The 15,000-nt window shown below is 48.5% G+C and overlaps 2 protein-coding genes across 2 annotated transcripts in view; one reads left to right on the forward strand and one right to left on the reverse strand.

Moving 5' to 3' along the window:
- LOC145344705 (flavin-containing monooxygenase 5-like) overlaps positions 1-12,679 on the reverse strand; it is a 47,469-nt gene extending 34,790 nt beyond the window's left edge. Inside the window, exons 1-2 of the mRNA XM_080191811.1 lie at positions 12,660-12,679; positions 2,722-2,859 (exon numbers count right to left, since the gene is read on the reverse strand). Coding sequence (XP_080047937.1) covers positions 2,722-2,859 — 138 coding nt within the window. The 5' untranslated portion in view covers positions 12,660-12,679. The remainder of the gene's footprint in view (positions 1-2,721; positions 2,860-12,659) is intronic.
- The window catches only part of LOC145345296 (scavenger receptor cysteine-rich domain-containing protein DMBT1-like), a 376,233-nt gene that overhangs the window by 99,904 nt on the left and 261,329 nt on the right, over positions 1-15,000 (forward strand). The gene's annotated exons all lie outside the window — the stretch shown is intronic.

A 15,000-nucleotide genomic window follows, 5' to 3' on the forward strand; every position in this document is an offset into this window, starting at 1 on the left:
CCTCAGACACACTCTCTCTCTCACACATACTCTCTCTCTCACACACACTCTCCTCACACACTCTCTCCCTCACACACTCTCTCTCTCACACTCTCTCTCTCTCTCACACACACTCTCTCTCTCTCACACACTCTCTCTCTCACACACACTCTCTCTCTCACACACACTCTCCCTCACACACTCTCTCTCACACACACTCTCTCTCTCACACTCTCTCTCTCTCTCACACACACTCTCTCTCTCACACACACTCTCTCTCTCACACACACTCTCTCTCTCTCACACACACTCTCTCTCCCTCACACACACTCTCCCTCACACACTCTCTCACACACACTCTCTCTCTCTCACACACACTCTCTCTCTCACACACTCTCTCTCACACACACTCTCTCCCTCACACACACACTCTCTCTCACACACACTCTCTCTCTCACACACTCTCTCTCTCTCACTCACACTCTCTCTCTCTCACACACACACTCTCTCTCTCACGCACTCTCTCTCTCTCACACACACTCTCTCTCACACACACTCTCTCTCTCTCACACACACTCATTCTCTCTCTCTGATACATGCTCCCTCTGTCTCACACACACCCTCTCTCCCTCCCACACATACTTTTTTATTCATTCCTGGGACGTTGGTTTTATTGATCGGTAAAAAGTCTGACAACACCAGGTTTTAATCCAACCGATTTATTTGATAGTAAACGCACAAGCTTTCGGGGTTAGTCCCTTTGTCAGGTGATCCATTCACCTGACAAAGGGACTAACCCCGAAAGCTTGTGCGTTTACCATCAAATAAATCGGTTGGATTAAAACCTGGTGTTGTCAGACTTTTTACTGTGTTTACGCCAGTCCAACGCCGGCATACCCACATCTTTATTGATCAGGCCAGTATTTATTGCCCATCCGCAACTGCCTTTGAGTTGAGTGTCTCCCTCGGCCTCTTCAGAGGGTATTCTGTAAGAGTCAGCCCCATTGCTGTGACTCTGAAGACACAAGTAGGCCAGACCAGGTAAGGACGGCAGATTTCCTTTCCTGAAGGGATATCAGGGACCCAGTTTTTTTTAGGACAACAGTTTCAGGGTCACATTGGACTTTTTTAACACCCAGGTTTTAATTGAATTTGAATTTCGCTGTTTGCCATGGTGTGATTCGAACCCATGTCCCCAAAACATTCCCCCGGGTTACCTGTCCACTGGCAATACCATGAGGCACTGACCCCTATAGCAGTATGCCCTGGGCAAAGACCCTAATTCACAGCATGGTCAAACTGGTGTGCCAGCTTCGGGACATGCCTGGACATGGACAGAACAGTGGTTAGCACTGCCGCCTCACAACGCCAGGGACCCAGGTTCAATTCCCAGCTTGGGTCACTGTCTGTGTGGAGTTCGCAAGTTCTTTCCATGTCTGCGTGGGTTTCCTCTGAGTACTCCAATTTCTCCCACAGCTCCAAGATATGTAGGTTAGGTGGGTTGGCCATCTTAAATTGCCCCTTACTGTCCAAAGATGTGTAGGTTAGGGTGGATTGGCCATGTTAAATTGTCCCTTAGTGTCCAAAGATGTGTAGGTTAGGGTGGATTGGCCATGCTAAGTTGCCCGTTAGTGTCCAAAGATGTGCAGGTTAGGGGGATTGGCCATGCTAAATTGCCCCTTAGTATCCAAAGATGTGCAGGTTAGGGGGATCGGCCATGCTAAATTGCCCCTTAGTGCACAAAGATGTGTAGGTTAGGAGGATTGGCTATGCTAAATTGTCCCTTAGTGTCCAAAGATGTGCAGGTTAGGGGGATTGGCCATGCTAAATTGCCCCTTAGTGTCCAAAGATGTGCAGGTTAGGGGGATTGGCCATGCTAAATTGCCCCTTAGTGTCCAAAGATGTGCAGGTTAGGGGGATCGGCCATGCTAAATTGCCCCTTAGTGCACAAAGATGTGTAGGTTAGGAGGATTGGCCATGCTAAATTGTCCCTTAGTGTCCAAAGATGTGCAGGTTAGGGGGATTGGCCATGCTAAATTGCCCCTTAGTGTCCAAAGATGTGCAGGTTAGGGGGATTGGCCATGCTAAATTGCCCCTTAGTGTCCAAAGATGTGCAGGTTAGGGGGATTGGCCATGCTAAATTGCCCCTTAGTGTCCAAAGATGTGCAGGTTAGGTGGATTGGCCATGCTAAATTGCCCCTTAGTGTCCAAAGATGTGCAGGTTGGGTGGATTGGCCATGCTAAATTGTCCCTTAGTGTCCAAAGATGTGCAGGTTGGGTGGATTGGCCATGCTAAATTGCCCATTAGTTGGCACCCATGCAGACATGGGGAGAATGTGCAAACATCACACACACACACACACACACACACACACACACACAGCCAGCCAAGGCTGGAATTGAGCCTAGGTTCCTGGCGTCATGAGACAGTCGTGCTAACACAGTGCCATCATTCCGAGACTCTGCCTGGGCAGAGAGCCAGGCACTTTGTGATGAAGTTGGATTGGTGACAGGATTTTGTTTGAGTTCCCTTTGCCCTATTACGTTTTGAAGGTCAACATTTCTCTGTAAATCCGAGATTGACGGATTCTCGTAACTCTCCGGCATTACCTAACTGGGTGAGGGGGGGGAAGAAGGGGGGCAATGACGCACCTCGGTGGTGAAATGGGCACTGAACAGCAGTGCCTTGGCACCGATTGCCAAATAATTTGTCACGTCCCGTTCCTTGAACAAATAGCTGACCTGAAAGTTCCAAAGTCCTCCGATGTCATTGCTCTTTTCAAAGCAGGTGGGTTCCAAACCTTCGTCTAAACAGCACTTGGTGCTCACCAGGCCACTGGCTCCGGCTCCAATTACTGCCACTCGCTTTGCCCCCTTCATCTGCCGGATAAGAGAAGACGCACGTCAGCACTGATTGTGTGGTGAAATCCACTGTGAAAATAGGAACTCAACAACTCGGGGGAAGGAGGAGGCCACTCAGCCCCAGATCCACCATTCTATACTATCATGTCCCACCTCGCCTGGGCCTCATCTCCACTTTCCTGCCCGTTCTCCCCACATCCCGCGACTCGTTATGGACTCATCTATCTGGACCCATAAATCCGTTCAGTGTCCCGGCACCCACTGCATTCCGGGATAGATAATTCCACAGATTCGCCAGCCTTTGATCGAAGACCTTCCTCCTCATTTCAAGTATAAATCTGCGCCCCGCTTCGCCGAAAACGATGGCGTCTCGTTCCGGAATGTTCCACAAGGGGAAACACCCTCTTACACCTACCCTTTCAATCCCCTTTAGCATCTGATACACATCAAACAGGTCCACCCTCATTCTTCTAAACTCTAGAGAGTACATGCCTAAACTTTTTGATTTGATTGGGTTTATTATTGTCACTCGTATTAGCAAACAGTGAAAAGTATTGTTTCTTGCACACTATACAGACAAAGCATACCGTTCACAGAGAAGGGAAGGAGAGGGTGCAGAATGTAGCGTTACAGTCATAGCGAGGGTGTAGAGAAAGATCAACTCAATGCAAGGTAGGTCCATTCAAAAGTCTGACAGTATAGAGTCATACAGGTTTACACCATGGAAACAGGTCCTTGGGCCCATTTTATCCATGCTGTCCTTAAAAGTCTCTAAACTAATGCCAATTGCCCACATTTGGCCCACATCCCTCTATACCCATCATATCCATGTAATTGTCTAAATGCTTTTTAATTCAAAATTATACCTGCCTCTACTACTGCCTCTGGCAGCTCGTTCCAGACACTCACCACCCTCTGTGTGAAAAAAATTGCCCCTCTGGACACTTCTGTATCTCTCACCTCTTACTTTAAACCTCTGCCCTCTAGTTTTAGACTCCCCTACCTTTGGGAAAAGATATTGACTATCTAGCTGATCTGTGCCCCTCATTATTTTATAGACCTCTATAAGATCACCCCTCAGCCTCCTACGCTCCAGAGAAAAAAGTCCCAGTCTATCCAGTCTCTCCTTATAACTCAATCCACCAAGTCCCGGTAGCATCCTAGTAAATCTTTTCTGCGCTCTTTCTAGTTTAATAATATCCTTTCTATAATAGGGTGACCAGAACTGTACACAGTATTCCAAGTGTGGCCTTACCAATGTCTTGTACAACTTCAACAAGACGTCCCAACTCCTGTATTCAATGTTCTGACCGATGAAACCAAGCATGCCGAATGTCTTCTTCACCACTCTGTCCACCTGTGACTCCACTTCAAGGAGCTATGAACATGTACCCCGAGATCTCTTTGTTCTGTAACTCTCCCCAACGCCCTACCATTAACTGAGTAAGTCCTGCCCTGGTTCAATCTACCAAAATACATCACCTCACATTTATCTAAATTAAACTCCATCTGCCGTTCGTCAGCCCACTGGCCCAGTTGATCAAGATCCCATTGCAATTGGAGATAACTTTCTTCACTGTTCACTGTGCCATCAATCTTGGTGTCATCTGCAAACTTACTAACCATGCCCCCTGTACTCTCATCCAAATCATTAATAGCAGCAGGGAAGAAGCTGTTCTTGAGTCAGTTGGTACATGACCTTAGACATTTGTATCTTTTTCCCAATGGGAGAAGGTGGAAGAGAGAATGTCCGGGGCGTGTGGGGTCCTTAATTATGCTGGCTGCTTTGCCAAGGCAGTGGGAAGTGTAGACAGAGTGAATGGAACCCACTCCCCTGAGGAAGGAACAGTGCTCTGAAAGCTCGTGATTCCAAGTAAACCTGTTGGACTTCAATATGGTTCTGTGAGAGTTGTTACTGTGCCCGCCCCAGTCCAATGCCAGCATCTCCACATCATGGTATCTGTTGAAGTCAGTAAAAGATGTAGCGGACATCCAAATTTCCTTAGTTTCTGAAGAAAGTAGAGGCATTGGTGGGGCTTTCTTAACTATAGTGTCAGCCTGAGGGAGGGGGGGAGCCAGGATAGGTTATTGGTGATCTGGACACCTAAAAACTTGAAGCTCTCGATCCTTTCTATGTCATCCCCGTTGATGTAGACAGGAGCATGTTCTCCTTTACGCTTCCTGAACTCGATGACAATCTCCTTGGTTTTGTTGACATTGAGGGAAAGATTATTGTTGCCACATCAATTCGCCAGATTCTCTATCTCATTCCTGCTCTCTGTTTGAGATCCGACCCACTATACACATCCTTCGGGTGTGGGAGGAAACCGGAGCACCTGAAGGAAACCCACGCAGACACGGGGAGAATGTGCAAACTCCACACAGACAGTGACCCGAGTCGGGAATCGAACCCAGGACCCTGGAGCTGTGAAGCAGCAGTGCTAACCCACTGTGCTACCGTGCCGTCTGTATCATTTGCAATTTAGGGCACTCCTGGAGAGCGAGCCCTCGGCAAATCCGGCTTCTCTCCTGCTGTTGAGTAAAGGCTGACTTCACCTAATTGGCTCTTGGGTTGTAAATTTCCACTTTCATTCAATGGCTGGCTGGATAAGACCTCGCCCTGTGCCCCGACTCAACTTGGCACAGTGGGACCAAGGCATGGGAGGGCGTAGGCAGCGAGGAGATTGGAAAATTTCAGAGACGTGAGGAGACGAGGTGAAGGTAAACCCCAGGGCGTTGACCCACAGATCACAGATAAGGCTCACAAAATTGGCCAGGGCTGGGAGAGCGCAAACAGGCCCCCGTCAGAAGGTCAACGAGCTACTTGGAGATTGAGTAGCGGGGGGGAGGCATTCGGCCTCTGACCTTCGGGCAAGCATTCTCCAAGGCGGCCTTCACGACACACGACAGCGCAGAGTCGCTGAACAGAGACTGATAGCCAAGTTCCGCACACATGAGGACGGTCTCAACAGGGATCTTGGGTTCATGTCACCCTATCTGTAACCCCCACGACTTGCAAAATCTCACTAACTGTCCTGTCTGGAGACAATTCACATCTCTTTAACCTGTGCTTAACCCTCTCTCCACTCACATTGTCTGTATCTTTAAGACTTGATTAGCTGTAAAGACTCGCATTCTAGTCAGTATTCTGTAAACTGAGCGTGTGTGTCTTAAATGCTCTGTTTGTGCTCAGAACTCTCCACCCAACTGACCAAGGGGCAAACCCCAAAAGCTAGTGGTGTTTTCTACCAAATAAACCTGTTGGACTTTAACCCAGTGTTGTGAGACTTCTTACTGTGTTTACCCCAGTCCATCTCCACATAAAATCACATACATGCCAATGTTTATTCCCCAGGACCGTTCAGGTTTGGCTAGGCAGTGTGTATTTGGCTCAGAAGAAAGGCCTTTGAAATAAATGTTCTTTTCCTTCCAACAAAAGGAGCGCGCCAAACCAGATGGATGGGTAATTCAGCCTGAGGCTCATTCAGAAGCGTTTGCGGGCGTATTTTTTAAGTTAATATGATGAGACCTTTGTCTCTTGTTTCCATTTATCAGACGTTACTAGTCCACGATCCATGCTTTTTCCAAATGGGACCAAGGCGCACTCAAAACTGCTACATAGCACCATACATCAACCGTTTGGGGAATGGGTATGGTGTCACGATGGTTAGCACTGCTGCCTCACACCGCCAGGGACCCAGGTTGGATTCCCGGCTTGGGTCACTGTCTATGTGGAGTTTGCACGTTCTCTTTGTGTCTGTGTCTGGATTTTCTCTGGGTGCTCCGGTTTCCTCCCACAATCCAAAGATGTGTAGGTTAGGGTGGATTGGCCATGCTAAATTGTCCCTTAGTGTCTAAAGATGTGCAGGTTAGGTGGATTGGCCATGCTAAATTGTCCCTTAGTGTCCAAAGATGTGCAGGTTAGGTGGATTGGCCATGGTAAATTGTCCCTTAGTGTCCAAAGATGTGCAGGTTAGGTGGATTGGCCATGCTAAATTGTCCCTTAGTGTCCAAGGTGTGTAGGTTAGGTGGATTGGCCATGCTAAATTGCCCCTTAGGATCAGGGGGATTAGCAACGTAAATATGTAGGGCTACAAGGATAGATCCTGGGTGGGATTGGTGTCAGTGCTGGCTGGATGAGCCAAATGGCCTCTCTATACTCAGTGGGGATACTGTGAGAATGGTGGGGTTGAGCTCCCCAGGGGGCCAATGTATGGGAGAGATAAGCAGCGGTGGCCAACAGATGTCTCTCCTTTCTATGTTTTGGTTTGTCTTAGACCCTGTGTGAGCACGAGATGAGCTGTTATCACCATAGAAAATAGGAGGAAGAGTAGGCCATTCAGCCCTTCCAGTCTGCTACACCATTCAATATGGCTGATCCTCTATCACTGCACCACACTCCCCCATTCTCCCCATATCCCCAGACACCTTTAGAGGCTAGAGATCTATCTATTTTCATCTTAAGGAAATTTTTATTCATTTGTGGGACATGGGTGTCGCTGGCTGGGCCAATATTTATTGCCCACCCTAAATTGCCCCTTGAGAAGGTGGTGATGAACTGCCTTCTCAAATCACTGCAGTCCATGTGCTGTGGGCTGACCCACAATGACGTTAGGGTGGGAATTCCAGGATTTTGATCCAGTGACTGCGAAGGAATATATTTCCAAGTCAGGATGGTGTGTGTGGGGCTCGGAGGGGGAACTTGCAGGTGGTGGTGTTCCCCATGTGTCTGCTGCCCTTGTCCTTCTAGGTGGTAGAGGTGGTGGGTTTGGAAGGTGCTGTGGAAGGAGCCTTGGTGAGTCGCTGCAGTGCATCTTGTAGATGGTACACACGGCTGCCTCTGTGTGTCGGTGGTGGAGGGAGTGAATGTTGAGGGTGGGGGTTAGTGTGTCGATCGAGCGGGGGCTGCTTTGTCCTGGATGGTGTTGAGCTTCTCGAGTGTTGTTGGGAGCCGCACTCATCCAGGCAAGTGGAGAGTATTCCATCACACTCCTGACTTGTGTCCTTGTAGATGGTGGACAGGCTTTGGGGGGAGTCAGGAGGTGAGTTACTCTCCGCAGGATTCCCAGTCTCTGACCTGCTCTGGGAGCCACTGATTACGTGGTGAGTCCAGTTGAGTTTCTAGTCAATGGTAACCCCAAAGACTTTAATATATATTCAATGGCCTCCGCAGCTTTCTGTGGTGGAGAATTCCACAGGTTCACCACCCTCTGAATGAAGAAAAATCTCCTAAAAGGCCTCCCCTGTGCCCTGAGACTGTGACCTCTTGTTCTCGACCCTCCAAACAGAGGAAGCCACATTCCTGCATCCAGTCTCTCCAGCCCTGTCAGAATGGTATCTGTTTCAATGTAGACCCTCTTGCATTCTTCTAAATTCCAGTGAATACAGGCCCAGTTGTCCCAATCTTTCCTTGTATGACAATCCTGCCATTCCAGCAGTCAGTCTGGTGAACCTTCACTGCACCCCCTCTATGGCAAGCATATAATCCCTAAAATAAGGACAGCAGAACTGCACTCACTAGGATCACAGGGGCATCTGAAAAAGGGTAACATTCCCAACCTTCATAACACAATGAATGCCAGAGGTAAGGTTAGGGTGACTTCCCTTGACCTCAAGGCAGCTGTTGATCAATTTTGGGGGTAATGGGGATAGACCTTGGGTGTTGTCAGTGCAGGCTCGATGGGCCAAATGGCCTCCTTCTCCACTGTAGGGATTCTATGAAACTGTGATTCCGGTGCCTGAGGCCCAATCATCTTCAATAATCTCCCCTCCGTCATAAGGTCAAGAGGGGGGCCTCGGCCTTCTCTGCTCTGAGGCAAACAACCGCAGTCTAACCAGCCTCTCCTCGGAGCTGAAACACTCCAGCCCAGGCAACATCTCCTCTGCACCCCCTCCAGGGCAATCACTCTCACCAGTTTTTACAGATGCACACAGGGAGAATCCTTTCCAGTTGGATCACAGCTCCTGCTCCGCGCAAGAAACTCCAAAAGGTCATGAATGTAGCCCAACCCATCACGCAAACCCGTCCATTGACTCTGCCCACACTTCCCGCTGCCTCGGCATAATTAAGGACCCCCCACGCATCCCGGATATTCTCTCTTCCACCTTCTTCCGTCGGGAAAAAGATACAAAAGTCTGAGGTCCCGTACCGACCGACTCACGAACAGTTTCTTCCCTGCTGCTGTCAGACTTTTGAATGGGCCCACCTCGCATTGAGCTGATCTTTCTCTACACCCTCGCTGTGACTGTAACACTACACCCTGCACTCGCTCCTTTCCTTCTCTATGAACGGTATGCTTTGTCCGTATAGCGCGCGAGAAACAATACTTTTCACTGCATCCCAGTGACAATAATAAATCAAATCAAATATTAAGTTAATCTTTCTCTGCACCCTCGCTGTGACTGTACCACTACATTCTGCACCCTCTCCTTTCCTTCTCTATGAACGGTATGCTTTGTCCGTATAGCGCGCGAGAAACAACACTTTTCACTGCATGTTAATACATGTGACAGTAATAAACCAAATCGAATCAAACATTCTTCCAACAGTGCGATGGCCGGAACTGTGCGCAATATTCGAGCTGTGACCTCCCCAGCATTTGTGACAGCTCCAATCATAACATCTCTGATCTTATGCTGGGTACTTTAAATTTGCAGCAACTGTCAGTAACACACTTCAGATTCCCAAAGCAGTGAGGGTGACCCGACTCAATGTGAGATGTAGATGGAAAGGAGCATTTTCTTCCCCAGTGGGCTCCCTGGAGAACAATTTTTAGCAGCAACTGGGACGTCTACACTGGCTGTCATCACACTTTCAGTTCTTTAAACCCCAGGCGTGGCGTAAAGATCGGACACAACTGCAGATGCAGAGATCCGGACTCCTAATATTTAGGTTCTAAATGTCTAATAAATAAACTTTTAAACTTTAAAATGGCAGCTCCTGGAGCCATAGCTGTGTCCAAAAGTTGGCCAACTCTGAGCTGCCACCTTGGCCTAAGGCAATCTCATTGATTGCTAGGATTCGTTTAGCTGAAAGGTGGATAGAATGCAGACGATGGGAAGATTGGCCTGCATTGGTCCAGCCTCTCCTGTGGTCCTCCGGACAGCAGGAAGGTGAGAGGGTTAACTCCCGTTCCGCGGTCAAAGGCAGTGACTGAAGTTTCGAGCCAAAGGATTTCAGTGAAAGTTCTCTTTGCTTCTTGGAACTTTCCCCCTGGGCTGTGGGTCTGCACTGGTCAGAGCTGGCAGCTCACATAGTCCCCCCCACCATTCCCTCCGAAAATACTTACCACATTGTTATTGGTGAATGAATGCATATGTGTGTGTGTGTGTGTGTGTGAGAGACAGGGAGAGAGAGAGAGAGAGAGACAGGGAGAGAGAGAGAGAGACAGGGAGAGAGAGAGACAGGGAGAGAGAGAGAGAGAGAGACAGGGAGAGAGAGAGACAGGGAGAGAGAGAGAGAGACAGGGAGAGAGAGAGAGAGACAGGGAGAGAGAGAGAGACAGGGAGAGAGAGAGAGAGAGAGACAGGGAGAGAGAGAGACAGAGAGAGAGAGAGACAGGGAGAGAGAGAGAGAGAGAAGGAGAGAGAGAGACAGGGAGAGAGAGAGAGAGAGAAGGAGAGAGAGAGACAGGGAGAGAGAGAGAGAGAGACAGGGAGAGAGACAGGGAGAGAGAGAGAGGGAGAGAGAGAGAGAGAGAGACAGGGAGAGAGACAGGGGGAGAGAGAGAGAGAGAGACAGGGAGAGAGAGAGAGAGACAGAGAGAGAGAGACAGGGAGAGAGAGTGAGAGTGAGAGACAGAGAGAGAGTGAGACAGGGAGAGAGAGAGACAGAGAGAGAGAGAGAGAGACAGGGAGGGAGAGTGAGAGAGAGAGAGACAGAGAGAGAGAGAACAAGAGAGACAGAGACAGTGAAAGAGAGACAGAGAGAGATAAAGAGAGAGAGAGACAGAGAAAGAGAGAGAAAAAGCAAGACAGTGAGAGAGAGGGAGACAGAGAGAGAGAAAGAGAGAGACATAGAAGAGACAGAGAGACAGAGAGAGAGATGCACACACAGACAGAGAGACAGAGAGAGTCACAGAGAGAGAGAGAGCTACAGAGAGGGAGAGACAGAGAAGAAGACAGAGAGAGAAAGAGAGAGACAGAGAGAGAGACAGAGTGATGGAGAAAGACAGACAAAGAGAGACATAGACACAGAGATAGATGGACAGGCAGAGAGATGGAGAGACAGAGAGTGACAGAGAGACAGTGAGTGACAGAGAGAGAGAGAGTGTGAGGGAGAAAGACAGACAAAGAGAGACAGATAGAGAGAAAAACAGACAGAAAGAGATGGAGAGACAAAGGGTGACAGGGAGACAGAGAAAGAGAGAGAGAGAGACAGAGAGGGAGAAAGAGAGGGAGAAACAGAGAGAGAGAGAAATAGAGATACAGAGAAATTGAGAGAGAGAGATGAGAGAGATAGAAAGACAGAGACAGAGCAAGGGTGAAAGATAGACAGAAAGAAACAGAGACAGAGAGATCAACAGAGAAAGATGGAGAGGGAGAGAGAGACAGAGTGACACAGAGAGAGCGAAAGGCAGAGACAGATAGAGACAGACAGAGAGAGAGAGAGATAGAGACAGAGAGAGAAAGAGAGAGAGAGACAGAGTTAGGGAAGGAGAGAATGTCAGATACAGACAGAGACAGTGAGGATGACAGAGAGAGAGATAGAGGCAGTGTGTGAGAGAGAAGGAGAAAGACAGTCTGAGAAAGAGGGGAGAGAGAAAGGGATGTATACAGAGGGAGAAGGGCAGATCAAGACAGAAAGAGAGAGCGAATGAGATAGAGAGATAGAGGGAGAGAAAGAGAGACAAACTGAATTTGGACTTGTTCTTCACTTAAAGCTCTATACAAACAGTGAAAGCAGAGAGAGAGAAAGGGAGCGAGAGAGAACAAGACGGAGAGAGAGAAGGACAGAGAGAGAGAGAGAAAGCGTGACACAGAGAGAGAGTAAGAGAAAGGGAGAGAAAGATGGAGGAAGAAATACAGAGACACAAGCGGGGGGGGGGGAGAGAGAGAGCGAACCCAGGGACTAACAGATAGCTGATTATCTATCTATCTTATATAAATACGCACCCAGACACATACACAGAGACAGAGATATACAAACACAGACACACACACACACATAGGCACATGCACACATAGACAGACACACATATAAATATAGACACACACGCACATGTAGACACACACACACACGTATGTAAACACACACACATATACCAAAAGAAAGCTGAATTTGTAATCTGATATCAAATTTGTACAACAGTAACTTTTTAAAAGGTTTTTTACTGTCTAAATTTTGAAGCTATTCAGACACACACAGATACACACAGATATATGTACATCTACCTGTGTAAAGAGAAATCTGGACCTCGAGTTGAATGTGTATAATAGTAACTTTTTAAAATCTTTTACTAAGTTTGGAGCTATTCAAACACACACAGTGTTCAAATCTCGAAGCTGTGAATGCAGATTGGGGGAATTAACCCCCGCCCAGCGGAGAAAGCCACCCTGACTCCCCTCGGAAAAGGTTATCCCTTCCCGGGATGAGCAAGCACCTTTGTCCCGTCGCCCTGTCAAACTTGACAGTGTGAAACGATATTGGTGCTGCTGCTGTCACAGGTTATTGCCAAAGAGTCGGGCGTTTTAGAAATTGCCTTCTCTCCCTGGTTGTACGGATATCTCTGTGGGTTTGTAAGCAGCTTCGAGCAGGCAGCAGACCAGAGATGGGACTTAGCAGCGCAGCGCCCAGCGGTTATATTGCTAACGCTTACCTTTGCTGTTCTGTCCTGTCCTGCCCAGTGTGCCTGCTGCACTGAGAGACTTGGCTATTAAACACTCATGTTGCAACTCAGCCGGAGGAGATAGTCCCGTTGACGTAACATGAAGTTCAGAGCCAGAGAGCTGGGGTGGGGAGGGGGTGGTGGGCGTATGGTCAGATTTGGTTCAGAGAGCCCTGGGCAGGAGTTGGCAGAAGCTAGCTGCCGTTGTCTAAAAGTTTGTTTGTTGGCGTCACCGGCACATTTACAGGGACACTGCAATGAAAATCCCCCGGTAGCCACGCTCCTGCACCTGTTCGGGTTACACTGAGGGAGAATCTAGCACCGACCAATGCACCCCAACCAACGCGCCCTTCAGATTGTGGGAGGATTCCGCAGCACCCAGAGGAAACCCACGCAGACACGGGGAGAACGGGCAGCAGGGTGGCACAGTGGTTAGCGCTGGCTGCCTCACAGTGCCAGGGACCCGGGTTCAATTCCAGCCTCGGGCCACCGTCTGTGCGGACTCCGCACCTTCTCCCCATGTCTGCGTGGGTTTCCTCCGGGTGCTCCAGTTCCCTCCCACAGTCGGTTAGGGTTATTTACTCATTAGTCACGAGTAGGCTTACGTTAACACCGCAATGGAGTTACTGTGAAATTCCCCTCGTCGCCACACTCCAGCGCTTGTTTGGGTCAATGCGCCCGGAAACTGGAGCAGTAAGAACGTGTGTGTGTGTGTGTGTGTGTGTGAGATTTCTCACTCTACCTATAACAGCAAGGGGCAGTGGCGTAGCTAGTGAGGGAGCAGGGGGAGTGACACACTCTGAGCACACTCTTCAAAAGTGGCCCCTTATCCACAGGGCATTCCTCTCAGACCTCATCCCGAGATCTGAAGTCCTTGATCCGTGTACTGCGATACGGATGCGGGGGGACTTCAGGCAGCGAGGAAGGCACGCGATCTCCCGAGAGGGCACCCAATCTCTGGGATCATTGCAGAGTCCGCGAAGGACATGAAATATGCAGCCAATGTGAGAAATGGGCAGTCGAGACCAAGCATCCCTCGCTGACGGACATCACCGGCCGAGATTGGGTGAGTAAATAGATCCGGTGATTACCCGAACCTGTCCACGTTGTACCACATTTTTCTGACCTTACCGATAACTAGCGCAGTTGCGGACAATCCTTTAGCTGGCCTAAACACATAAAGTCCTACCTTCGTTCTACAATGGGTGAGGATAGATTGCCTGGGTTAGCTTTGGTCTCTGTTGAAAGACAGTTGCCTACTGAGGGAGATTATAATAAAGTAATAGATAACTTTGCCAGAATGAAACCCAGACGAAAGAGGCTATTGTAGTTTCTTCAGACCTTTTTCATATTGCTTTGTTTTGTTTTCATTTTACGTTTAAAATGTAAAGTAGTTCAATAACACACGTGTTTTTATTATGTTTTGATTTTAAGTACAAAATAAAAATGTATAATGAATTTTAAATTATTTGGTATGCGTCGTGGCGCCGTTTTTATGTGCTCGCTCCTCCTAACTTTAGAACTTGGCCAGGCTCCTGGCAAGGGGTAATTTAGCATGGCCAATCCCTCCACCCTGCACATCCCTGAACACTAACAGGCAATTTAGCACGGCCAATCCCTCTACCCTGCACATCCCTGAACACCAAGGGGCAATTTAGCACGGCCAATCCCTCTACCCTGCACATCCCTGAACACCAAGGGGTAATTTAGCATGGCCAATCCCTCCACCCTGCACATCCCTGAACACTAAGGGACAATTTAGCATGGCCAATCCCTCTAACCTACACATCTTTGGACACTAAGGGACAATTTAGCATGGCCAATCCCTCTAACCCACACATCTCTGGACACTAAGGGACAATTTAGCATGGCCAATCCACCTAACCTGCAGATCTTTAGACACTAAGGGGCAATTTAGCATGGCCAATCCACCTAACCTGCACATCTTTGGACACTAAGGGACAATTTAGCATGGCCAATCCACCCTAACCAGCACATCTTTGGACACTAGGGGTAATTTAGCATGGCCAATCCCCCTAACCTACATATCATTCGATGCTAAGGGGCAATTTACCATGGCCAATCCACCTGACCTGCACACCTATAGACACCCAGGGGCAATTTAACACGATGTAGAGATTTCAGCATTGAAGTGGGGTCAGCACAGTAAGAAGTCTCACAACACCAGGTTAAAGTCCAACAAGTTTATTTGGCAGCACTAGCTTTCGGAGCGCTGCTCCTTCTTCAGCTGAGTGAAGAGTTGTGTTCACAAACAGGGCATACATAGGCACAAATTCAATTTACAAGATAATGTTTGGAATACATGTCTTTA

The sequence above is a fragment of the Carcharhinus amblyrhynchos genome, chromosome 7 (assembly GCF_965287045.1).
Source record: "Carcharhinus amblyrhynchos chromosome 7, sCarAmb.v2.hapA, whole genome shotgun sequence".
In the NCBI taxonomy this organism is placed as follows: Eukaryota; Metazoa; Chordata; class Chondrichthyes; order Carcharhiniformes; family Carcharhinidae; genus Carcharhinus; species Carcharhinus amblyrhynchos.